The sequence below is a fragment of the Rhinopithecus roxellana genome, chromosome 15 (genome assembly GCF_007565055.1).
Source record: "Rhinopithecus roxellana isolate Shanxi Qingling chromosome 15, ASM756505v1, whole genome shotgun sequence".
In the NCBI taxonomy this organism is placed as follows: Eukaryota; Metazoa; Chordata; class Mammalia; order Primates; family Cercopithecidae; genus Rhinopithecus; species Rhinopithecus roxellana.
This window is the reverse complement of record NC_044563.1, coordinates 89,235,046-89,262,203: the sequence shown is the minus strand read 5'-3', so window position 1 is coordinate 89,262,203 and position 27,158 is coordinate 89,235,046. Positions and strand designations below refer to the sequence as shown.

Below are 27,158 nucleotides of genomic sequence, written 5' to 3'. Positions count from 1 at the left end.
CCAGCTTCCATTGGGCTGTCATTACATCACTCACAGGACGCTTCCGGTTTTCCATTGGCCCACGTTTGGTCGACGCAAAAGAAAACCGCCCTAGCCGCGCCCCCTCATCTGACGTCAGCCAAGCCTGACTTTACAGCCCGTCCCTGAGTGGCTCGCGCAAAGAGCAAGTCAAAACTCCTGTGTCTGACTGGTTGACAGAACCGCTCATCCCAGACGGACACCGCCTCACTGACTAGTGAGTTACACCGATTCTGGGGCCCCAGCGGGAGGCGCCATTTTGTAGCGAGGGAGGGAGGCTGGTCCTTGTAATTACCCGGGAGGGAGAAGGGGTGACGAGCGCCATGTTCCCCACAGGGGCGAGGAGTCGGCCTTGGTTCTCCAGGTGGCCTTGCCGGAGTGCGTTCTGCAGACCAGAAGGGCTTTGCCTAGCGATTGCTGAATGCTCAATAGCAGCCCGCTGGGAGGGAAGTCGAAGGGAGGAATAGGACAGAATGAGAGTCCTGACCTTTCCCTGGAGGCTCTCAGTGTCGGCCGAGGCCCTTGGTCTTGGTCTGGTGCTCTGCATTCCCGAGAGCTGCTGTATGCTGGGGATTGGCTTCCAAGCCTGTCTGAGCTTCTCCAGTCGCCGGGGCATCGCCATGCGGTGGGAGGGTGAGCCTTCCTCTCCTGCTGAAATGCTGGCGGCTTGGCAACCGGCCGGGGGGTCTTGGATTCCGCTGGGAGACACCACGGATGCTTTGTGCTTTCACGTAATTTCGGTTCAAAATTTGAAGGCGTCAGAAATGGTGTCGCTACGGTCTTTTGTATGTTCTTGTGTCGCGAACTAATAAAGGAAATTCAAAAGGATGGGAAAAGCATTTAGTCTGGTTCCCTAAAGTTACTAAGAATGGGTACAACTTAGTTGTGTCCGTTGTGGTAATGCTTCTTGTAGCTCTCAACCCAGCCCTTTCTAAATCGTTGGATATACTTACTAGTCAGTTCCGAAGGTACTCAGTACAAATTTGCTTTGGCGCACCCGGCCGACTAAAGATGAGATGGGTGTATTAGACTCAAAATTTCTTAAGTTGGCCAGGCCAGGGTTAGAATTGAGCTACCGAGAGAATGAGAGGCTACCCTGTTGTGAAAGATTTGGATCCCTCTTAGAAAAACAGAAATCTGGATGATGTTCAACTTAATGTCTTGCATTTCAGACGATTATCGAATGGACAGGGATAAATAAAAAAGATGTTAAAGATAGCCCTCTAAGTGTGGATAGTAAATGTTTTGATTTACAATTAAGTCTACTTTGAGGTGCGGACCCTAACCAACTGATAGTTGAGTAATAGCGGCCTGGACGCCATTCGAAAGAAAGTAGGACTTTAAGCTTTGTTTGAACACATATTCTGTTAATAAAGAAGTTTAAATCCGTCCGGATTACTTTTTTTTTTTTTTTTTTTTTTGTGAGACGGAGTCTCGCCCTGTCACCCAAACTGGAATGCAGTGGCATCTCGCCCGGCCTGGATTGCTTTTTAAGCCCTTAAAATAAAAGTGCCACATATTAAAAAATGGATTAGGTGGCCGGGCGCGGAGGCTCACGCCTGTAATCCCAGCACTTTGGAAGGCCGAGGCAGGCGGATCACAAGGTCGGGAGATCAAGACCATCCGGGCTAACGCAGTGAAACCCCGTCTCTACTAAAAATACAAAAAATTAGCCGGGCGTGGTGGCGTGCGCCGGTAGTCCCAGCTACTCGGGAGACTGAGGCGTGAACCCAGGAGGCGGAGCTTGCAGTAAGCTGAGATTGCGTCACCGCACTCCAGCCTGGGCAACAGCAAGACTTCGTCTCAAAAAAAAAAAAAGGATTAGGTTACTTTTAACGGGAGGATTTTGCTCAGTTAAATCAGTCTCCTACCCAATGGATACATTCTCTGTTACAGAGAAGTACAGAGCTTAGCTGAAAAACAAACGGTTTTAATTTATACTTTCGGTTCCTTCCACATGTTACTGTGTTTTCTAATCAGAAGGGTTTTTTAACCAATCAGAATATTTTTATGCAGTTCCACTAAGTCCCATGCCTGTAGGCTACTCATTAAAGCATTGTAATACAGAATCTCAAGAATTTTTAAATCGCCCTCTTATTGTAGATAACAGTTACAGGACATCTTTGTGTCCCTGGAAGTTACTGAGTGGTTGTAAAAATTGAATCGCGGTGATGGTGGTGGTGGATAGGATGCTGTAATTCTAACTGGATTTAGAGAGAAACCTAATTCTGATTTGTCACATGTAATGGAACCTTGTATTAATAGTATTTATCAGTGACTATAGAACAGAGTTCAAATGTACATAGTATTCAGAGAGCCATTCATAAGCTTAAAATGTTCTCCAATTCATCCCCCTTCCTTTATATCATGTTACATGTGGTCAAATTAATGGCTTGAAAATGTTTCCCTGTCAATCAGTATTAGTCCAGGCTCTTAAATACAGAAATTAAATAATTTCCCCAACTTCCTAAATAAGAGGTAACTTATTTCTAGCCCCCTTCAAAACTGTTAAGATCATATTTTCTAAAACACTTCTTTCAGTAACTCAAAACTTACCAGAGAATTGGTTGGTTTGGCATATTTATACCATGCTATAAGCATTAAAGTAGTATATATTATATATGATATATATTTCCTATATATATAGAAAAAAGATAAACGATGAGTTAAGCTTAAAAGCAATTATTTCAGGCTGGATACGGTGGCTCACACCTGTAATCCCAGCACTTTGGGAAGCCGAGGCGGGCTGATCACGAGGTCGGGAGTTTGAGACCAGCGTGATCAACGTGGTGAAACCCTGTCTCTACTAAAAGTACAAAAATTAGCCAGGCGTGGTGGTGGACGCCTGTAATCCCAGCTACTCAGCAGGCTGAGGCAGGAGAATGGCTTGAACCTAGGAGGCGGAGGTTGCAGTGAGCCAAGATAGCACCACTACACTCCAGCCTGGGTGACACAGTGAGAATCCATCTAAAAAAAAAAAAAAAAAAAAAAAAAAAGGCCGGGTGCGGTGGTTCACGCCTGTAATCCTAGCATTTTGGGAGGCCAAGGAGGGTGGGTCACTTGAGGTCAGAAGTTCATGACCAGCCTGGTCAACATGGTGAAACCTCGTCTCTACTAAATATACAAAAATTAGCCGGGCATGGTAGCAGGTGCCTGTAATCCCACCTACTCGGGAGGCCGAGGCAGCAGAGTCGCTTGAACCCGGGAGGCGGAGGTTGCAGTGAGCCGAGATTGCGCCATTGTGCTCCAACCTGGGCAACAACAGCGAAACTTTGTCTCAAAAAAAACAAAAACAAAAACAAAAAACCAATTATTTCTGGGAAAAGGGATTATAGATGATTTCATTAAGGTTTTTGTTTGTTTGTTTGTTTGTTTGTTTTTTTCTTTTAGTTTTTGTTTTTTTGAGACGGAGTCTCTCTGTTGCCCAGGCTGGAGCACAATGGCTGATCTCGGCTCACTGCAACATCCACTTACCGGGTTCAAGCGATTCTCCTGCTGCAGCCTCCCAAGTAGCTGGGATTACAGGCGCGTGCCACTGTGCCTGGCTAATTTTTGTATTTTTTAGTAGAGATGGGGTTTCACCATGTTGACCAGGCTAGTCTTGAACTCCTGACGTTGTGATCCCCCACCTCGGCCACACAAAGTGCTGGGATTACAGGCATGAGCCACCGTGCCCGACCAAGTTATTTCTAATATATTTGAATGTTTTTATCGTGTACTTACTTCATTATTTTAGTAAACTTCCCTAAGGGTGGAGAGTAGATTTTTTAAACATAAAATAATTTAAATCCAAACCAGTGGCTTGTTCTCCTTTGGAAGTTGTGGCTGTAGATTTGTCAGTTATCTCAGAACCTGTTGCCTCATCTGTAAGGTAAAACCACCCATTACACAATATGATAAGGAGGATATATGATAACATAGAGATGCTTTTAAAGTGCTTAAATGTTAGCCCATCTCCACCATTCCCACTTTATGATTCATAGAGTCATTCCTAAGTACTTCAACAACTCCTTTCAGATTCTGATGACAGCTATGAAAAATATACTAAAAAGTTTGCAGTTTGGGCCGGGCACAGTGGCTCATGCCTGTAATCCCAGCACTTTGGGAGACCGAGGCAGGTGGACCACCTGAGGTCAGGAGTTCAAGACCAACCAGGCCAACATGGTGAAACCCCATCTCTACTAAAAGCACAAAAATTAGGCTGGGCACGGTGGCTTACACCTGTAATCCCACCACTTTGGGAGGACAAGGCGGGCAGCAAGGTCAAGAGATCCAGACTATCCTGGCTAACGCGGTGAAACCCCATCTTTACTAAAAATTAAAAAAAAAAAAATCAGCCGGGCGTGGTGGTGGGCGCTTGTAGTCCCAGCTACTCAGAAGGCTGAGGCAGGAGAATGACGTGAACCCGGGAGGAGCTTGCAGTGAGCCGAGATCACGCCACTGCACTCCAGCCTGGGTGACAGAGCGAGACTCTGTCTCAAAAAAAATAAAAATAAAAATAAATAAATAAATAAATATAATAATAAAAAAACCTGTGAAAATTATTTTTTGATATAATTTATCATAAAATTCACCGTTTTATACACTTGAGTAGTTTCTAGTATATCCACAAGGTTGTGCACACACCACTATCTAATCCAAAATATTTTATTTCCCCTGTAAGAAACTTCATACTCATTAGCAGTCACTTCCATTCCTTCTTTCCCCCAGCTCCTGGCAACCATGAATCTAACTTTCTGCCCTTTTGGACTTGCCTATTCTGGGCATTACATATTAATGGAACCTTTTTTGTCTGCCTTCATTTAGCACAATGTTTTCAAGCCTCATCCAGGTTGTAGGGTGTTAACAGTACTTAATTCCTTTTTATTGCCAGATATTTGGTTGTGTATATGCCCGATTTGTTTATCAATTTATAGATATTTGGGTTGTTTCCACCTTTTGGCTATTATCAATAACACTACTATGAACATCTGTGTGCAAGTTTTTTTTTGCAGACCTTGTGTTTCATTTCTTTTGGTATATATACCTAGGAGTGGAATTGCTGGGTCATGTCTACATAAAATATTTTCTTTTCTTTTCTTTTCTTTTTTTTTTTTTTTGAGACATAGTCTTGCTCTGTCACCCAGGCTGGAGTGCAGTGGGGTGATCTCGGCTCACTGCAAGCTCCGCCTCCCGGGTTCACGCCATTCTCTCTCCTCAGCCTCCCGAGTAGCTGGGACTATAGGCGCACGCCACAACGCCCTGCTAATTTTTTGTGTTTTTAGTAGAGTCGAGGTTTCACCATGTTAGTCAGGATGATCTCGATCTCCTGACCTCGTGATCCGCCCGTCTGGGCCTCCCAAAGTGCTGGAAATGCAGGCGCGAGCCACCGCGCCCGGCCTCACAAAACAGTATTTTCAACCTTTTGAGAAACTGCCAAACTTCCACAACAAATAAGCATTTTACATCCCATCAGCCATGTATGAGGGTTTCAGTTTCTCCTTTTTTTTTTTTTTGAGAGGGAGTCTTGCTCTGTCGCCCAGGCCAGAGTGCGGTGGCGCGATGTCGGCTCACTGCAAGCTCCGCCTCCCGGGTTCACGCCATTCTCCTGCCTCAGCCTCCGGAATAGCTGGGACTACAGGCGCCCACCACCACGCCCGGCTAATGTTTTGTATTTTTAGTAGAGACGTTTTCACCGTGTTAGCCAGGATGTTCTCTATCTCTTGACTTCGTGATTGGCCCACCGCGGCCTCCCAAAGTGCTGGGATTACAGGCGAATTTCTCCATATTCTTACCAATACTTCCAGTTGTCCATCTTTTTTTTTTTGGATGGAGTCTCACACTGTCGCCCAGGCTGAAGTGCAGTGGCGTGATCTCGCCTTCAAGTGATTCACCTGCCTCAGCCTCCCGTGTACCGGGATTACAGGCTCGTACCATCACGCTCGGCTAATTTTTTTTGTATTTTTTTTTTTTTTTTTTTTTTTGAGACGGAGTCTTGCTCTGTCGCCCAGGCTGGAGTGCAGTGGCCGGATCTCAGCTCACTGCAAGCTCCGCCTCCCGGGTTTACGCCATTCTCCTGCCTCAGCCTCCCGAGTAGCTGGGACTACAGGCGCCCGCCACCTCGCCCGGCTAGTTTTTTGTATTTTTTAGTAGAGACGGGGTTTCACCCTGTTAGCCAGGATGGTCTCGATCTCCTGACCTCGTGATCCGCCCGTCTCGGCCTCCCAAAGTGCTGGGATTACAGGCTTGAGCCACCGCGCCCGGCCGGTATTTTTAATAGAGACAGGTTTCACTATGTTGGCCAGGGTGGTCTCAAACTCTTGACCTCAAGTGATCCACCTGCCCGGGCTTGGGGAAGTGCTGGGATAACAGGCGTGAGCCACTGCGCCCAGCCCATCTTTTCTTTGTTATAGTCACACTAGTAGCTGTGAAGTGGCATCTCATTGTTTCTGATTTGCAGTTTCCTAATGACTGATGATGTCGATCATCTTTTTCTGTGATACTGGCCATTTGTATGTATTCGTCAGATAAACATCTACTCAGATTCCTTGCCCATTTTTTAACTGGGTTGTCTCTGTTGAGTTGTAAAAGTTATTCACATATATATCTATATTCAGTTATATACTTTGCAAACATTTTCTCCCTTTCTCTGGCTTGTCTTCACTTTCTTGAAAGTGTCTTTTGGGCACAGTGGCTCAAGCCTGTAATCCCAGCACTTTCGGAGGCTGAGGCAGGTGGATCACCTGAGGTTAGGAGTTCAAGACCAGCCAGGTCAACATGGTTAAACCCCATCTCTTAAAAATACAAAAAAATTAGCCGGGCATAGTGGCTCACACCTGTAATCCCAGCACTTTGGGAGGTCGAGGTGGGGAGATCACTTTAAGTCAGGAGTTCGAGACCACCCTGGTCAACATGGCAAAACCCCGTCTCTACTAAAAATATAAAAATTAGCTGGGCATAGTGGTGGGCCCCTGTAATCCCAGCTACTCTGGAGGCTGCGGCAGGAGAATCACTTGAACCTGGGAGGCGGAGGTTGCAGTGAGCCGAGATCGTGCCATTGCACTCCAGCCTGGGCGACAGAGTGAAACTCCGTCTTAAAAAAAAAAAAAAAAAGCAAAAGTTAGCTGGGCTTGGTTGTCGGTGCCTGTAGTTCCAGCTATTTGGGAGGCTGAGGCAAGAGAATTGCTTGAACCCAGGAGGCGAAGGCTGCAGTAAGCCAAGATTGCACCATTGCATCTGAGCTTGGGCAGCAGAGTGAAACTCCGTCTCAGGAAAAAAAAAAAAAAGCCAGGCGCAGTGGCTCACACTTGTAATCCCAGCACTGTGGGAGGCCCAAGCTGGTGGATCATGAGGTCAGGAGATTGAGACCATCCTGGCCAACATGGTGAAACCCTGTTACTACTAAAAATACAAAAATTAAGGCTGGGCGCAGTGGCTCATACCTTTAATCCCAGCACTTTGGGAGGCCGAGGCGGCAGGATCACTTGAGGTCGGGAGTTCAAGACCACCCTGACCAACATGCAGAAACCCCATCTCTACTAAAAATACAAAATTACCCAGGTGTGGTGGCACATGCCTGTAATCCCAGCTACTCGGAAGGCTGAGAGAATCCTTTGAACCTGGGAGGTGGAGGTTGCAGTGAGCTGAGATTGTGCCATTGCACTCCAGCCTGGGCAACAAGAGTAAAACTCTGTCTCAAAAAAAAAAAAAAAAAAAAAAAAAAAAAAAAAAAAATAGGCCTGTAGTTCCTAGTTCCAGCTACTCTGGAGGCTGAGGCAGGAGAATTGCTTGAACTCGGGAGGCAGAGGTTGCAGTGAGCCGTGATTGCGCCACTGTACTCCAGGCTGGCAAGAGCGAGACAAAAAAAAGTGTCCTTGAAGCACAAAATTTGTAACTATGATGAAGTCCAATTTGATTTTTTCTTTCTTTGCTTGTGTTGTGTTGTATTAAGAAACCAGTCCCTCATCCAAAGTCATGAAGATTTATGCCTATTTTTTTTTTTGAGACAAGCGTCTCACTCTGTCACCCAGGCTGGAGTGCAATGGTGTGATCACAGCTCACTGCAGCCTCAATCTCCCTGGGCTCAGGTGACCCTCCCACCTCAGCTTCCCGAGTAGCTGGGATTACAGTTGTGTGCCACCACGCCTGGCTAATTTTTATGTTTATTTGTAGAGACAGGGTTTTGCCATGTTGCCCAGGCTGGCCACATACTCCTCGGCTCAAGGAATCCACCCACCTTCGAAAGTGCTAGGATTACAGATGTGAGCCACCATGCCCAGCCCTATTCCTGTTTTTCTCCTAATTTTATAGTTTGAGGTCTTACATTTAGACCTTTAATCTACTTAATTTTTATGTATAATGTGAAGAGACCTTCATGTTTTGGATGTACAGTTTTAATTTCCTTTCCAATCTGCATGTCTTCTATTTCTTCTTTCCTAATTTCCCTGACTAGGACTTCCTGTACAATGTTGAATAGAAGAGGCAGAAGGGAGCATCCTTGTTTTCATCTCTGGCATTTTGTCTTTCACTATCAAGTCTATTAGCTTTATAGTTTTGTTAGATGCCTTTTATCAGGTTAAGGAAGTTCCTTTTTCTAGTTTCTTGGGTTTATTTAAAGAAAAGATTCAGAGGCTGGGCGCGGTGGCTCAAGCCTGTAATCCCAGCACTTTGGGAGGCCGAGACGGGCGGATCACAAGGTCAGGAGATCGAGACCATCCTGGCTAATACGGTGAAACCCCATCTCTACTAAAGAATACAAAAAACTAGCCGGGCGACGAGGCGGGCGCCTGTAGTCCCAGCTACTTGGGAGGCGGAGGCAGGAGAATGGCCTGAACCTGGGAGGCGGAGCTTGCAGTGAGCTGAGATCCGGCCACCGCACTCCAGCCTGGGCGACAGAGCCAGACTCCATCTCACAAAAAAAAAAAAAAAAAAAAAAAAAAAAAAAAAAAAAAAAAAAAAGAAAAGATTCAGAAAGAAACCTTAAATGCTGTGGTAGACTGGGCGCGGTGGGACACGCCTGTAATCCCAACACTTTGGGAGGCTGAGGCGGGCGGATCACCTGAGGTTGGGAGTTTGAGACCAGCCTGACCAACATGGAGAAACCCCATCTCTACTAAAAATACAAAAATTAGCTGGGCATGGTGGCTCATGTCTGTAATCCCAGCCACTGGGGAGGCTGAGGCAGGAGTCTCTTGAACCCAGGAGGCAGAGGTTGAGGTGAGCCGAGATCATGCCATTGCACTCCCGCCTGGGCATCAAGAGCGAGACTCCAAAAAAAAAAAAAAAAAAAAAAAGGCTCTGGTAGTTATAGAGCTCAAATATTGTGTGTAATCGACAAATTCCAACTTATATATGAAAGCAGAATCTATGATTACCATTATTTTTTTCTGAGATGGGTCTTACTCTGTAGCCCAGGCTGGACTGCAGTGGTGCGATCTTGGCTCACTGCAATCTCCGTCTCCCAGGGTGAAGCAATTCTACTGCCTCAGTCTCCCGAGTAGCTGGGATTACAGGCACGTGCCACCACGCCCAGCTAATTTTTGTATTTTTAGTAGAGACGGGGTTTCACCACGTTGGCCAGGCTGGTCTTGAACTCCTGGCCTCAGGTACTCCGTCCACCTCAGCCTCCCAAAGTGCTAGGATTACAGGCATGAGTCATCGACCATGCCCAGCCTATTATTTTTTAAGACAGGGTCTTGCTGTATTGCCTAGGCTAGTCCTGAACTCCTGGGCTCAAGCGATCCTCCTGCTTTAGCCTTCCAAAGTGCTTAGATTGCAGGTATAAGCCACCATGCCTGGCCCAGCATCTATAAATATATAAAGGTGAATTCTCACCTGTGCCTTAAAAACACCTGGAGGGGGGATGACTACCTCACACATACAGACACATACATACGCAAAAATTTGATATTTGTTTCTCCTATGGTGCTAAAACCAAAGATTTTGCCTAACTCTCCTTTTTAAGAACCATTGTCCAGCTTCTTTTGATATGCATGGTTATAAGAATATGTTTTGACCCTTTATATAAGGGGCAACAATGAGTGTAGCTTGCTGTATTGGTTCCTAAACGAAAGGGATATATCTGTCCCCACTGCTTGTTTTATTCAGTCGTAATACTACATACAAAGGATGAAGGGCCTAGAACAGTACTGGATAACTTTAGTTAGCTGAATTACAGTCTGGGTCTAGAAGACCTTTGGAGAAGCATACTGCTTCTGCTAATGCTAGTTTTTGGATTGCCAGGTCAACTTAAAATGTAACTGTTTGTTAAATAATCTATTGGCTTAGCCTTCTCTAATTTGGAGGTCTGATTTAGGTAATTCCCCCAAATGAGAGATGACAGTACTATTTCCAAGAGCACTTTCCAGGTAACCTTTGTTACCATGAGCCAAAGTGTGAAGTAGCTATTGCAAGAATGGCCAACTCACCAAGGATAAAAGCCAGAATTCAGTAGGCACTGATAAATGGTCACAGAAAATCTTTACTAAATTTTAAATTACAAAGAACTGACAGTTTTATAACTGATGTTTTAAATTTGTCATTTATTTTAGAGACTACCTATTATACTTAAGACATTGTGTTAGATCTTTGCCAAAGACATGATTTAGTCATATTAATGTAATTCATTTTTTTAACTTTCCATATTAATTCAATTTTTAATTCATTTTTCTTTATGCTTGCTTCAGGGGCTACATCTGGGACTGAATAGCAGCATATGGGCCAAGGGCTGTGGTTTTGCCACTCATGCTCTATACTCTAGTCTTCCAGAGTTGAATATAGCAGTCACTATCTCTTTTTTTTTTTTTTTTTTTTTTTGAGACAGGGTCTCGCTCTATCTATCTCCCAGGCTGGAGTGCAGTGGCGCGATCTCGGCTCACTGCAAGCTCCGCTTCCCGGGTTCATTCCATTCTCCTGCCTCAGCCTGGATCAGTAGCTGGGACCACAGGCGCCCACCACCACGCCTGGCTAATTTTTTGTATTTTCAGTAGAGACAGGGTTTCACCGTATTAGCCAGGATGTTCTCAATCTCCTGACCTTGTGATCCACCCGCCTCGGCCTCCCAAAGTGCTGGGATTACAGGTGTGAGCCACCACGCCCAGCCAGCAGTCACTATCTTAATACAGTGTGTCACTATTTTATTACCTGCAGAGAAACAGATTAAATTCCTTTATTTAATACTGATAAACAGAAAGGCTTTTTCAAGGAAAAAAAAAAAGATAGCTTACATTTACAAAAGTGATTTATGCTAATATCTGCCATTAACAATGACAAATACTGAAATCCACACAAAATCAGAATTAACTTCTACAACTAAAAAAAAAAAATTATAGGGTAATAAAACTGTAGGAAAAGCTGTATGTAAAAAGAAAAAAAGACAAGTCCCTATGCAGCTAATTACAAGGTAATATTGTAAATACATTCAAAAAGTTTTCCAAATATCCTGCAACCTCATCTAGAAACTGATACATGTTGAGATTCTTGATCTATACCAAACTATAATGTTAAAGGAAATCATGAAAACTGAGGTATATATTTGATGCATTAGAAACTATCATTTGAACACTATTTAAATGCTTAATAAGGCCCAATTTCAAGTTGAAGTCTGTAAATGGAGATTAGTTTGGATTATATGACACAGGAGACAATAAAACATGTTCTCAAATACACTTTCTGGAAACAAAACCTCAGCAAATGAGAATTTTCATACTGTGCATGGGAATAACTAAAACCTTTATTAGATATGATTTTCCATTAACAATAATGTGAAAATTAGAATTATGAATTCAAAAAGCAGTGAAGTCTGAAAATTTAAAAAGTAGACTAGGTATTAGGGGATTAAAGGTAAAGGAAGACGAGAATGTTTCTTTAATACTATTCATTATTTCCCCTCTGTACACAATGTTGCATATATACAACTACTTCATTTTTATTGACTTTATATAATAGTGAAATCCCTTTAAGCAACCTAGGGTATACAGTTGGTGTCCAACTTTCAGGGGGCGGCGGTGGGGGGGAGTAGAAACACACTTGATTAACAGTTTTCACCCACACATTTTAGACAATTTTTTTCTTTTTTTGCCAAGATTTTAGTAGTAAATTCATAAATATAGGAAATACTTTCACTCCTCAGTGTTAAAATAGAAAACCAAACAGTGCCAACAGTAGTGGCTTAATTATTGGTATACAAGAAAAACACAACACCAATGGGTTTTCTTAATTATGCATTTTAAATATCAATATGTGCATTTGTTTTTACAGTTATAAATTTTTTTATCATCTGTTTTAGACAACAGCTTGTAATAGTTTTGAATCCATTAAGATGTTGCTTTCAATTTGAAATATTCTGTGTATACATGTATATAAAAAATAACCCAATGTATGACTCATCTGATATTTAAGATCAATAACGGCTTATTTTTCAACATGCAGTTAGGAAGAGAGGGAAGCAAGCCAACCTCTCTACACTATCTTTTTGCTGGCTTGTTTTTGCAGTGGTATCAATAGTGGTTTTTGGAGGGAACCATGTGCCTTCAGCCTATCTAGTCAAGATCAGATACCACAATCAACAAGAGGGGTAGAAGAGTTGGGGAAGGGGGAGTGGGTTAAGTGTTAAATATCCATTTTTTCAAGTATGCATTTTGTACTCTTTCTAGGCACAGGATTAAAAACAGGCCAATGAGGAAAAATTTGTTATAATTAGGAAAAAACTGCAATCAAATCAAGACATAATAGCCGAATTAAGTTATTTTAATAGATTGCATATATAGATGTTTAGCCATACTCTTAGATCAACTCTTTAAGAGAAGAACTTTATATCCAATTTACATGCTCTAGATACCACCTTTCTTATTGTTTACAGTAAGGTCTGGTATTCAAATACCCACTTGTACACTGACAGCTTTAAGAAAAACAGGACACAGAGGGAGTTGTCATTTTTAGCAGCAATGAAATACCATTAACCCTTTTTACATACCGAATTCAAGTCACTATCAGAGGTGAGTGCACCACAAAGTCACCAGGTACAAAATTGCTAGTTCATTTTTAAATTAATAACTTGAAATTACCCCTACCCCCCACCCCATTACATCTTTTTATAAACAGCAAACATTTTGCTATTTTATACATAGGCTAGCAGGCTTGTTTCAATATGAAAGTGCTAATTCATTTACAGATTTTTATAATCAGTTATGTAGTGCTACAATAAATGTCCAATAATCTACATAGGAACAATGATGAATGAAAATGATGAAGACTGAATAAGGCTATCAGATGACCTTATCTTATTTACATATAAAGAATAGATACCCAATGGTGAGGAAGAGACAGAAATTGGACAAATACTCATAGGTGTAAAAATTACATCTACCTTTGAGTTTTATACTGTAAATGAGACATTTTAAATAGTCCTGTAGCCCATGCCTATTTTTTCCTCAGAAAAAGAAAAGCTGCCTTCATGACATCCCCTCTTGTTTCAGATTTCCACAGTGTCACTTTGAAGCTTCAGAGTCAGGATCTTACTTTCTTCAAAAAATACACCCCTGAAGGTACCTCCCATCCCCCCCACCCCCACAATCCTGCTGATTTCTTTTCCAGTGCCAGGTTGCATGATCAGGTCCCATCTCCTAGGGCTGTTGTTTCTTTTGTCCATCTATTGATCGTTAGTTTAGAATAGATAACATGAACCAGTTCTGGAACCACTACTAGGAGGAACACAAGCTCTTCACTACAATCACACAGCAGGAAAGAAAGAGATAACTCAATTCATCCCTGGTGCTGGGCCTCCAAAATTGAAAGAACTTGGCACAACTGGAGCACTGAATTTGTATCCTCCATGCTTCTCAATCATTTTGGATTCTAGAAAACAAAATTTTAATAGGGCATTCAATCATCTACTAACTTGGGGAGAAACTGACAAAACATTAAACAAGCCAGTAGCTTAACCATCATAAGTGGCCAGGAAGTTCCAAAGCTCATGTTTTCTCCAATGTATAGGGGCAAGGGAGCATGCATTATGTAGAGAATAAAATCTTTTTTATTGTATGCCGTACACTTCTTAGCCAATTTTCATTTCCCATTGTTAAGAAAAAAATTTTTCTTTTTTTTTTTTTGAGGCGAAGTCTGGCTCTGTTGCCCAGGCTGGAGTGCAGTGGCACAATCTTGGCTCACTGCAACCTCTACCTCCCAGGTACAAGCCATCACGCCCAGGTAACTTTTTGTATTTTTAGTAGAGGCAGGGTTTCACCATGTTGGCCAGGTTGGTCTAGAACTCCTAACCTCAAGTGAGTGATCCATCCGCCTCAGGAGTCAGGAGTTTTCGAGACCAGCCTGGCCAACATAGTGAAACCTCGTCTCTACTAAAAATACAAAAATTAGTTGGGTGTGGTGGTGCGCACCTGTAATCTCAGCTACTCAGAAAGCTGAGGCACGAGAATCACTTGAAATCGGGAGATGGAGGTGGCAGTGAGCTGAGACTGCACCACTGCACTCCAGCCTGGGTGACAGAGTGAACTCTGTCTCAAAAAAAATAAATTAACAAAATAATTTTTTTAATTTATAAAAAAATAACGTCTATAGATAATTGTTGTGCATTAACAGTGGTATATAACCTAAAATGTACTTTTATTTTTGTTTTTATTTCTTTAAAGATAGAGTCTCGCTCTGTCTCCCAGGCTGGAGTGCAGTGGCACGATGTTGGCTCACTGCAACCTCTGCCTCCCAGGTTCGAGCGATTCTCCTGCCTCAGCTTCCCAAGTAGCTGGGACTACAGGTGCGTGCCACCACGTTCAGCTAATTTTTGTGTTTTTTAGTAGAGATGGGGTTTCACTATATGTTGGCCAGGCTGGTCTCGAACTCCTGAACTCAAGTGATCCGCCAGGCTCAGCCTCCCAAAGTGCTGGGATTATAGGCATGAGCCACTGCACCTGGCCTAAAATGTGCTTTTAAAAATTACACACCACACAGAAACATTTGAAGATGAAAAGACATGTCTGGGAGCTATTTAACTTCCTAAGTTTTTACGTTTTTGGAGACGGGGTCTCACTCTGGCACCCAGGCTAGAGTACAGTGGCACAATAATGGCTTACTGTAACCTACACCTCCCAGGTTCAAGTGGTCCTCCAGCCTCAGCCTCCCAAGTAGCTGGGACTACAGGCATGCACCACCATGCCTGGCTAATTTTGTTTATTTTTTGTAGAGATGATGACTCACTATGTTGCCCAGGCTGAACTTCAACTTCCAAACTCAAGCAACCCTCCTCCCTTGGCCTCCCAAAGTGTTGGTATTACAGGCATGAGCCACCACGCCTGGCCAAGTATTTACTTTTTTTTTTTTTTTTTTTTTTTTTTGAGATGGAGTTTCACTCTTGTTGCCCAGGCTGGAGTGCAATGGCGTGATCTCGGCTCACCGCAACCTCCACCTCCCAGGTTCAAGCGATCCTCCTGTCGCAGCCTCCCAAGTAGCTGGGATTACAGGCATGTGCCACCATGCCCAGCTAATTTTGTATTTTCAGTAGAGACAGGGTTTCTCCACATTGGTCAGGCTAGTCTTGAACTCTCAACCTCAGGTGATCCACCCACCTCGGCCTCCCAAAGTGCTGGGATTACAGGTTTCAGCCACTGCGCTCGGCTTAGGTGTTTACATTTTTAACAGAATTTTCTATTATCTAACCATCACCATGAGCTAAAGTAATTGCATACTGAAAGTACATTTTTTTTTTTTTTGAGACTGACTTTTGCTCTTGTCACCCAGGCTGGAGTGCAATGGTGTGATCTCGGCTCACTGCAATCTCTGCCTCCTGGATTCAAGAACTTGCCTGCCCCAGCCTCCCAAGTAGCTGGGATTACAAGCATGCGCCACCACGTCTGGCTGCGTTCTCTAGTTTTGTTTTTGTTTTTTTGGAGATGGAGTCTCGCTCTGTTGCTCAGGATGGAGTACAGTGGTGCAATCTCAACTCACTGCAACCTCAACTCACTGCAACCTCCACCTCCTAGGTTCAAGCAATTCTCCTGCCTCAGCCTTCTGAGTAGCTGGGAATATAGGCATGTGCCACCATGCCCTGCAAATGTTTTGTATTTTAGTAGAGACAGTTTTGTCATGTTGCCCAGCCTGGTCTCAGACTCCTGAGCTCAGGCAGTCCACCCACCGTGGCCTCCCAAAGTGCTGGAATTACAGGCATGAGCCACCACGCCTGGCCCAACCATACTTAAAAATAAGCAAACTGGGGCTGGGCATGGTGGCTCACACCTGTACTCTCAGCACTTTGGGAGGCCAAGGCGGGCAGATCACAAGGTCAGGGGATCAGTATCATGGCTAACACAGCAAAACCCCGTCTCTACTAAAAATACAAAAAATTAGCCGGGTGTAGTGGCGGGTGCCTGTAGTTCCAGCTACTTGGGAGGCTGAGGCAGGAGAATGGCGTGAACCTGGGATGCAGAGGTTGCCGTGAGCTGACATTGCGCCACTGCACTCCAGCCTGGGCGACAGACCAAAGCACCATCTCAAAAAAAAAAAAAAAAAAAAAAAGGCAAACTGTAGCCAAAGCCAAAAGTAAGTTATCAGTTATCCTGTATTAAATCCCTTAGATTAAATTCCTATCACCTGCAACAACTAACTATACCTTTTATATCATCTTAAATCATATAAAATTAAAAACCTGTAAAATTTTAAAGCTATAAAAGTCACTAATTAAAGAGAAGTTACGGTTAATTAACATACCATGGGCTGCTCTTCTTTGATCAGCCAGAGTTGCTATGTCCTGTAACTGTTTTCTTTGTTCTTCATTAAGACCGTGAGTCAGTGCCTGATACCACACAGGATTACGATTTTGAATAGCTATCAAAAAACAAAAACAAGGGAAAAACAACCTGAATAAGAGAGGTTTGGTAGCTCTGTTCTATTCTACTCCTCCTACTCCATCCAGAGCCAATACTGAAATTCTGATCTATTTTATATTCTCCCAATAATTTCTAAAATTACTGTATTTGTGAAACAACAAATACAGGAATAAAAATTAATTACAGCTTATCTTTATGCCTCCAAAAACTCTAATCATTCTTACGATCCATCTCTCTAGCAAATAAGGATTCAGAGCCTAACTAGTTCTTATATAGTTAAGTAACAGACTAGGGAGACTTCAGGAATAAAGCTAACCCAACCATCTTAAAAGATTCAGAGCTAAAGCAACTTGAAAATCATCAAGGCTACTCTGGTACATGGGCCCTGTGTTAGGAACCATCCTTTAGCGAATAACATGGGGTGTTTGTCTACCAAGTACGAGGCACAGACACAAGTTAGGCACCTCAATCAGTTCTTGTTGCCATGTAGCTCAGAAATCAGCACTTTGTGCTTCTGCAACCTTGCATCAAAACTGCCTTGTCATGGGCTTAGAAGACTCAAATCCCTGGTTATCAGATAATGTATTATATCAAAGAATATATTCATCAGTTCCCAATGCATAGGAAATGATTTATAACAGCAATTAACTCTGAGAGGAAAGGATGTTTCAAATACAGGGGAAATTTAATTTCTTAACGTGGATGGTAAAACACAGATGCTATGCCCTGTTGAAATCCAAGTAAATGATGGTAAAAACCAACCGGAACATAGTATTCTGAAGCCACATACACTGACACATTACAGGAATAGTGGACTTTTCCTGGAATATTTAACAGTGTATATGGCTCCAGAATCCTAGGCATATATAATTCAAAAATCTCAAGGTTAAATAAGTTGTTTAAAGCTAAAAATTTGATCATGCCAAAGGTGTTAATTTAGTAATAATAGATTAAATTAGTTAACATATCATAGAATATAGGAAAAAAAGAATTATAAGATCATATGCCATAAATGTTAATATACTCTAACAGGTAAGTATAGGTTTGGGCAGGGAAAAAAGATACACACAAATAATAACATACAACAAACAGGTATACATGTAAGAGTGGTTGCTTCTGAGGAAAGCTGGGAGACTGGGAATCAGAAGTAGCAAAGAGGCACTGTCACTGTATACTTTTTTGAACTACATTATTTTCCTATAATCTTTCAAAATTACAATCTAAATGTAAAATAACAGGATGAATAAATAATACTCAGAAACTATGGCAACCTTAGAAATAATTTTGGTTACTTTGCCTTACAAGCCTTTTCTAGTCTGGGTTTGACATCCTCCAAACTCTTCCTTTAAAGGGCAGAAACTACAACAGATTTGTTCAATGAAATGGATCCACATGTAATAAGTTGACTAACTTTGAAAGATAGCTTTAAATATCTGATACTCATCAACAGGGTTATCTTCATCATCAATGATTGTGGAATAGCCTTCCAGAGCAGTCTCTTCAGCATCATCTTCTTCCCAATCTTCATCATCTCCATCCTCACCAGCCTGCTTAGCCAGAATCTCCAAATATTCTTGCCCATCTTCATCAATATCATCTTCATCACTCCCCAGTTCCTCTGCCAAGTCATAATATAAGTACTTTCATAACAATGAGATCTTTTGTTACTCAGCAAATTGACAATCATCTCAATCACTGTCAGTAAATTACAAGTCACAACTGACAAGAGAGAGCTCTAGGAATTGGGGTTTAAATACATGTTCAACAATGAACAGAAATGAAAATTCCCATAGGAGTCCAAGAAAACCAACCTTGATTTAATGTATTCTTGATACCAGATATCTGAAAAAGGACTGCATATTATGAACACACTACCGTTAACACCCACCAAACCTTTTATAAGATTTTTTTAAAAGGCTAAGTTAGTAATGATAAAAGACAAAAATGGCAATAGCTTATCTTATGTTGAAACCCTTACAATAATTTATCTTAATATTCTATCAATTTATACACTGATAGTGTACCGTCTTATAGATAAAATGTATTTATCAACATTTAATTAACATAAAGAGCGATAATCTCTCACTCTTAAAACATACTCTTAAAACAGGTATGCTTAGGTTTTAGAATTAATAGACGATAGGATGGATGTCTCCAATAAATTTAGTTAACATTAAGACCATAAATCCTTAGTAGTTTAAAAATAAAATGAAAACCCCATAAATCTTGTAATAGTAAATATAATGATGTGTGTACCTTTGTTAATACTGTTAATTCAGTGCCATCTGCCAAGCCCTATGTTAAGTGTCAAGGATTCCCTCATGTAATCCCCACAACTTTTTTTAAGAAATGGGGTTTCGGCCGGGCGCGGTGGCTCAAGCCTGTAATCCCAGCACTTTGGGAGGCCGAGACGGGCAGATCATGAGGTCAGGAGATTGAGACCATCCTGGCTAACACAGTGAAACCCTGTCTCTACTAAAAATACAAAAAACTAGCCGGGCGAGGTGGCGGGCGCCTGTAGTCCCAGCTACTCAGGAGGCTGAGGCAGGAGAATGGCGTGAACCCAGGAGGCAGAGCTGCAGTGAGCTGAGATCCAGCCACTGCACTCCAGCCTGGGCGACAGAGTGAGACTCTGTCTCAAAAAAAAAAAAAAAGAAAGAAAGAAAGAAAGAAATGGGGTTTCAGGGCAGGGTGCAGTGGCTCACGCCTATAATCCCAGCACTTTGGGAGGCCCTGGAGGGTGAATCATCTGAGGCCAGGAGTTCGAGACCAGCCTGGCCAACCTAGTGAAATCCCGTCTCTACTAAAAATACAAAAATAAGACTGGCATGGCGGCACGCACCTATAATCCCAGGTATTTGGGAGGCTGAGGCAAGAGAATTGCTTGAACCCAGAAGGCAGAGGTTGCAGTGAGCCAAGATCGTGCCACTGTACTCCAGGCTGGGCAACAGGAGCCAAACTCTGTCTCAAAAACGAAACAAAACAAAACAAAAAGAAATGGGGTTTCACTATGCTGCCCAGGCTGGAATCAAACTCCTGGGCTCAAGCGAATCTGATTCCTCAGAGTCCCAAGTAGCTGGGACTACAGACTCATGCCACCTTATAAAAATTTACAAAAAAGGTTCATGTCACTTTATAAAAAAGGGAGCTATAATCTCTCGCTCTTAAGTGGACTCAGCACTTTTGTGAGAACTCTATTATTATATACAGAATTATTTGGCTTTGTGATACTTTCCCACAGTCGGATAGAAAACTTTTGAAGAACTGCATGACATCTCATTCATCTTTGTATCTACAGTGCTGAGAATGTATAAAATTAACAAATCTTTGTTGACTGCATACTATAATGATTTGAACTGCTCTACATGTTGGTGATACAGCTGAAGTTCCTGATTACATCACTCTAGTTAGAAGATAGGAAGCCTTTTCTGTGAATGAAAGCATTTGGGTATGATCCCACATACATACTTGGGAGAAGGGCTAGTGATGTTTTTTTCTTTTTCTTCTTTGTTTTTTTTTTTTATTCTGAGACGGAGTCTCGCTCTGTTGTCCAGGCTGGAGTGCAGTGATGCATGCAATCTTGGCTCACTGCAACCTCTGCCTCATGAGTTCAAGTGATTCTCCTGCCTCAGCCTCCCAAGTAGCTGGGACTACAAGTGCCCACCACTACACCCAGCTAATGTTTGTAATTTTAGTAGAGGTGGGGTTTCACCATACTGGCCAGGCTGGTCTCGAACTCCTGACCTTGTAATCCACCTGCCTCGGCCTCCCAAAATGCTGGGATTACAGGCATGAGCCACTGCGCCCGGCCCAGTCTGGTTATATTTCTAAGTAGATACATTTCGTCTTCTTCCACTGAAAATCCCTTACCAGTTTCATCATCATCTTCAGCTTCATCATCATCATCACTGTCATTCTCGTGTTCTGCATGGCAGGCATATGCTCTTTTCAATCCATTAAATAAAAGGATAAAAGCTGGCAAAATCTGTCCAGAAACCTGATTTAAAACCTGAGGTATCTGTTCCATATCAATAAGAGCACAGAGTCCGAGAACACACATCTTTCTGTCATGAAGCCTTAAAAAGAAAGAAAGAAAAAAATTCTGTTTTCTTTTCTTAAGCAGAGTTCCTCGCAAAGCAAATATAGTAAAATTGCAATATGTGTCACTTACCCCAAGAAACAGTCAACATCATTAAGCCACTGTGTAATAAAATGATTTGTAACTGGTTCAACATTATTAGGGAAACGAAGATTTTCTAAGGTATTGAGTAGTAGGTGTGGATTATAATACAAAGCTGCAATTGCAACTTGCAGACACATAGTTCGAAGTTCACTTGTCTTAACCTCTCTTGTCAGTCTTTCTAAGGCTGCTTCCACGAATAAGGGAATGCACTACAAAAAAAGATAGCAAGATATTCTAAGACTATAATTAATAGCATGCAAACTATTCTAAAAATATTAACTTCTTTGTTGCCTCAATTAACCCTATTGTAGCATTACATGACCAATATTTATTGCTGAGGCACTGTACTGGGAAATCTAATTTTAGAGAAAGTCTAGTAGTCTTCATGGAGCTATTAAAAGCTCAAGACGGGCCAAGCGCCTGTAATCCCAGTACTTTGGGAGGCTGAGGCGGGCGGATCACAAGGTCAGGAGATGGAGACCATCCTGGCTAATATGGTGAAACCCCGTCTCTACTGAAAATACAAAAAATTAGTTGGGCGCGGTGGTGGGTGACTGTAGTTCCCAGCTACTTGGGAGGCTGAGGAAGGAGAATGCGTGAACCTGGGAGGTGGAGCTTGCAGTGAGTCAAGATCACGCCACTGCACTCCAGCCTGGGCGACACAGAGAGAATCCATCTCAAAAAAATATATAAAATAAATAAAAATAAAATAAATAAATTTTAAAAAGCTCACGACAATATCAATCATGCCTTCACAATGTTCCTATTAAAACTGACCATGGGCCGGGTGATGTGGCTCACGCCTGTAATCCCAGCACTTTGGGAGTCTGGGGCAGGCAGAACACTTGAGGTCAGGAGTTTGAGACTAGCCTGGCCAAAATGGCAAAACCCCATCTCTACTAAAAATATAAAAAATTAGCCGGGCATGGTGGCAGGTGCCTGTAATCCCAGCTACTCTGGAGGCTGAGGCAGAGAACTGCTTGAACCCGGAGGCAGAGGTTGCAGTGAGTTGAGATTGCGCCACTGCACTCCAGCCTGGGCGACACAGCAAGAGGTCTCAAAAAGAAAAAAAAAAAAAAAAAACTGACCATGGAAATTTAATTACTAAAGCTATCCAAAAAATCTTAAGCCAAAATTTACCTTTCATGATAACAAAGTAGCCATAAAACTTAGTCCAATTCCTATGTATTAAACATATGATCATTGTTATATATTAAATTTTAAACTAAAAATATTGTTTAGATGTCTCAAAAAACAAAAACATACAGAATATGCAACAAATGCCAAAAAATGAAGCAAGTGGAAGGAAAAGATTACCCCTCTGAACTACAAATCATCATTAGCCTCACTGACCTGGTCAATGCCACGCCCTTTGCACTGCAGAATGATGACCTCTAACAATTTTGCTGCATGACACTCTGCATCTTCTCCTGCAACTCCTGTAAGAACCTAATCAACACAGAATATAAACTGCAGTAAGGCTTTATCCTGATTTAGATATCTAAATCAAGGAAACAATTTCCTACCCTTTGTACAGGCTCTGAGTATTACCTGAAGTATCCTAATTAATACGAGTAACTGCAATGTTCACTGCACAGATGAAAGTCTAAAGGATCTGGATAGCTCTGAGGATCTGGAGCTGTCTGCCTCCTATCTTTCATAGTCTAGCCCTCTGGCCCTTTGTCTTTGTGATCAAAGTACCTATCCTGTAGTGCCATTCTGGATTACAGCAAGTTGACAACCACTAACTTCTCATACACAGGTGGTAGCTAAAACGCCTAACCTTTCTCCTGTAAAGAACTACTTTCTAGGAGTAGTTTCTAGGAAACTCTTCTCTCTTTGAAAAAGAAAACAACAATAACAAACAAAAAAAAAAACAGTAGGGGAGAAAGGAATGGAGGGAGGAAGAGGCAGCCTTTTGAGGGCAAATGTGGCCCTACGAACTCCACGTAAGAAACAAACATGGACTTAAAAGCTAGTGAAAACTAGATGACTATAAACATTATGAATAAGTGTTCAGGAATAGAAATGTAGATAGTATAGGTATATCTCTGTTCCCAGAATATTAATAATATAATTGGCAGTAAACAATGACTAACATAACTAGATGATTATGTGTGCCTTTGTGTTCAGAAGGGAAAGAGATGAGTGAAAGAAATCTAAAAACTTCATGGAGCAAATCATTTTCTAACGACCTACAACAGACATTGCTAGAAATTAAAATACTACCAATTACAGTGACTTTGATACTGATGGACTGCAGTTTATTTGTTTCCCCAACCAAACTGAAGGGAGACATTCATTCCCTATTGCTTGTTGTAAACCTACAGCTGCTAAGCTTTTCCTTTATAAAACATCTCTATCCATTCCTAATCCTTTCAAAAATCTCTCAAATTCTTGACCCTTTCCTTCTTTTGATTCCATAAGACTATGTTAGTTAAACTCCAGGCACTCTAAAATTCAAAAACAAATTCCAAGTGTCAGAGGGCACACAAAAGACATGTATTTATCAAAGCTGTGGCATCTAGGGACCAATGACTTTTAACTTTTAAAGCCCTTAATTCTGTCAGATCTATGTTTACACGTTTATTACTACAATGTAGTATCACATGAGTCCTCACAATTTCATACATTTTATAGCAGAAGCCTCATGAAATCTGATATATAAAAACGACCTACCTTTTTGCACATACTGTATATCATTTCAAGATACTTGGTGTCAGACAGAAGTGTGTCTGTATCAACTGTTACATAATTATGAAGGAGGGGCATCATATCTATATTAATAAAAAACATCAGTTATACATCTTTAGTAATACAAATGCTTTATCTTTGTTTTTGAAAAATTTCCTTAGAAAAAGGCAAATCTATGAGATCACTTTGTCTCTAACGTTCACCTTTTTTGGGGGGAGGGGTGGACACTCTCACTCTGTTGCCCAGGATGGAGTGCAGTGGTGTGATTAAAACTCACTGTAACCCCAAACCCTGGACTCAGGTGATCCTCCCACCTTAGCTTCCCAGGTAGCTGGGACTACAGGCACACTCCAGCTCGCCTGATTAATTTAAAAGTGTTTTTAGAGACAGGGTCTAATAGCCCAGGCTGGTTGAGAACTTCTGGACTGAAGTGCTTTCCTGCCTTCCCAAAGTGCTGGGATTACAGGCGTGATCCACTAAGCCTGGGCTTAACATTCAGTTTTAATTAAAATATATTCATTTATAATTAAATGCAGAAATGAACCTATTATGAAAGTGATTTTCTTTGTACTTAGTTAAACATAAAAATTATAGACACATTTTTACATTTATATGGAGAAGATTATGAGGGGGTATGTGGGTATGTTTGTGTGTTAACAAAGAATAAACCTATAATAACTAAATTATATAGCAGAAATCAATACCATGCGTCACCACTGAGCATTAACTTCTATTGATAACTCTTCCGAACAGTGAAGCAGTCTGAACACTCGAAAGTGTACGTTCAGGCTGGGCACAGTGGCTCAGCCTTTAATCCCAGCACTTCAGGAGGCTAAGGCAGGAGGATCACCTCAGGTCGGGAGTTTGAGACCAGCCTGACCAATATGGAGAAACTCCGTCTCTACTAAAAATACAAAATTAGCCGGGCATGGTGGTACATGCCTGTAATCCCAGCTACTTGGGAGGCTGAGGCAGGAGAATCACTTGAACCCAGGAGGCATAGGTTGCAGTGAGCCGAGATCACGCCATTGCACTCCAGCCTTGGCAACAAGAGTGAAACACCGTCTCAAAAAAAAAAAAAAAGTGTACGTTCAAATGATAAGCTACAAATACAAAGCAGGGAAACCCCTCAGTATTTCCATGCTGATTTGACTCACCTGTAAAGTAATCAAAGCCATCTTGCTGAAAGACTTCAAATACAAGGGGTAGTAGCTGCCACATCTGTGGAGACACTTGTTGACATGTCAAACTGTGCGCTAAAGAGAAGATCTCCTCATAGAATTCTAAAAGAGAATACTGAGTCATTAGGAAAATGCTTGCTCATGTGAAACAGCACTAAATTCTTAGCACAATCAGAGGTATAATACCTAAGACATGCTGTTGTAAAACAGTACCAATGACCTGCAAGCAGATTCCCTCAAGCTGTTGGGTTATCTAAAAGAGAAGAAGAAAAAATCATATGCAGTTACAGCCCAGTAAATGGCTTAGTAAGATAACATATATAATTCAGTACACTTAAATATAAAGTCAATATTGTGAAAAAATTAAGTCTTTGTTTTAAAATGACTTACACATTATGAAACTGTGATCTCAGATAAAAATGGAATGAAATACCATTACATTGAGAAAAACACAAGGAATGGCCAGCTTAAATTTACCTAAAAAGGAAAAAACAACATTCTCAAAAAATGCAAACAACTATGAAAATAAAGGAGTTGGCCGGGTGCGGTGGCTTAAGCCTGTAATCCCAGCAGTTTGGGAAGCCAAGGCAGGTGAATCACCTGAGGTCAGGAGTTTGTCACCAGCCTGGCCAGCATGGTGAAACCCCGTGTCCACTAAAAATACAAAAAATTAGCCAGGCATGGTGGTGGGTGCCTGTAATCCCAGCTACTTGGGAGGCTTAGGTAGGAGAATCTCTTGAACCTGGGAGGCAGAGATTGCAGTGAGTCGAGTGCCATTGCACTCCAGCCTGGGCAACAAGAGCAAAACTCCATCTCAAAAAAAAGGAAAGGAATTACAACCATTCTGAAGATAGCACATCTGTTATGTGCAAATAGAGATTAATCAAGCTCAATGTATGAAAAGTCACTGTCAATGACTTACAGAGAAATTATCTGAAGGAAGGCATTATTGCTACGAATCTCAATAATCCTTAAGTCACCTTAGTTTTTCAAAGTGTATTAGATATAGGGAACCACGGAATCTGAACTCAACCCCCAACTCAAGACTGACAGGAAATACAAATTCCTCTGTAATTGTCAATATAGTCCTAAATTAGACCCCAAATCCCCGAGGGCCATAAGAATGTTAAGGGGAGGAAGGGTAAAATAATATCCACTAATCAGATATAAAAGCAAGACATCCATTTCAAATACACAGAACTTAATACATTTACAACTCCTTAAATAGAATAAACAATTCATCTGTTAAAACATAAAGCACATATAGGATTGGCCATGGCTTCTGCTTATATCCAATTATAATGCAGAATACAAAAACAGTTTACGTGGCTGGTGTGGTGGCTCATGCCTGTAATCTCTGCACTTTGGGAGGCCAATAGAGGTGGATCACTTGAGGCCACCAGTTCCAGACCTGCCTGCCAAAATGGTGAAACCCTATCTCTACTAAAAATAGAAAAATTAGCTGGGCGTGGTGGTGCATGCCTGTAGTCCCAGTTACTCAGGAGGCTGAGGCAGGAGAATCACTTGAACCTGGGAGGCAGAGACTGCAGTGAGCCAAGATGGTGCCACTGTACTCCTGCCTAGGCAACAAAGGGAGACTCCGTCTCAAAATAACAAGCTTAGTGAAAAACCTCATGCTGTAAAAGGCAACGTGCAGATAATCTGAAAACATGTTATTTATGGATAAAAGATATATTACATTCCAAGCATCTGCACAGCAATTATAAACACCAAATTCATGACAGTGTTACTGATACAGGAAGAAAGGAAGTAGGGAAAAGGGGTTAGGAAGTGGTCCCCTGAGGGCTTTCAACTGCATCTATCTGAAATTGTTTTTCTCTTCTCTTTTCTCCTTCCTTTGTTTCTTTTCTGACGCAGTGTCTCGCTCTGTTGCCCAGGCTGGAGTGCAGTGGCGCGATCTTGGCTCACTGCAACCTCTGCCTCTCAGGTTCAAGTGATTCTCCTGCCTCAGCCTGCCAAGTAGTTGGGATTACAGGTGTCTGTCACTGCGCCCAGCTAATTTTTTGTATTTTTAGTAGAGACAGGGGTTTCACCATGTTGGCTAGGCTGGTCTCGAACTCCTGACCTCAGGTGATCTGCCAACCTTGGCCTCTCAAAGTGCTGGGATTATAGGCATGAGCCACGGCGCCCGGCCGCCCAATAATGGATTTTTTAAAAAATGGAATTATTTAAAACATACAGAAAAGAGTAAATAAGAAGAAAACTATAACCAAAACTTCTTAATCACCTAAACTTTATTACATTTTTAAC

General features: G+C 41.9%; 1 protein-coding gene across 2 annotated transcripts in view; it reads right to left on the bottom strand.

Annotated features, from left to right (window-relative positions):
* Positions 1-11,708: 11,708 nt before the first annotated feature.
* The window catches only part of IPO7 (importin 7), a 65,232-nt gene continuing 49,782 nt past the window's right edge, over positions 11,709-27,158 (bottom strand). Inside the window, exons 17-25 of one of the 2 annotated variants that reach the window (XM_010384832.2) lie at positions 25,074-25,140; positions 24,864-24,989; positions 23,692-23,789; positions 22,366-22,461; positions 21,001-21,221; positions 20,700-20,905; positions 18,241-18,447; positions 16,711-16,827; positions 11,709-13,851 (exon numbers count right to left, since the gene is read on the bottom strand). In XM_010384832.2, coding sequence (XP_010383134.1) covers positions 13,754-13,851; positions 16,711-16,827; positions 18,241-18,447; positions 20,700-20,905; positions 21,001-21,221; positions 22,366-22,461; positions 23,692-23,789; positions 24,864-24,989; positions 25,074-25,140 — 1,236 coding nt within the window. In that variant the 3' untranslated portion in view covers positions 11,709-13,753. The remainder of the gene's footprint in view (positions 13,852-16,710; positions 16,828-18,240; positions 18,448-20,699; positions 20,906-21,000; positions 21,222-22,365; positions 22,462-23,691; positions 23,790-24,863; positions 24,990-25,073; positions 25,141-27,158) is intronic. The other variant, XM_030918071.1, reaches the window with a different exon arrangement.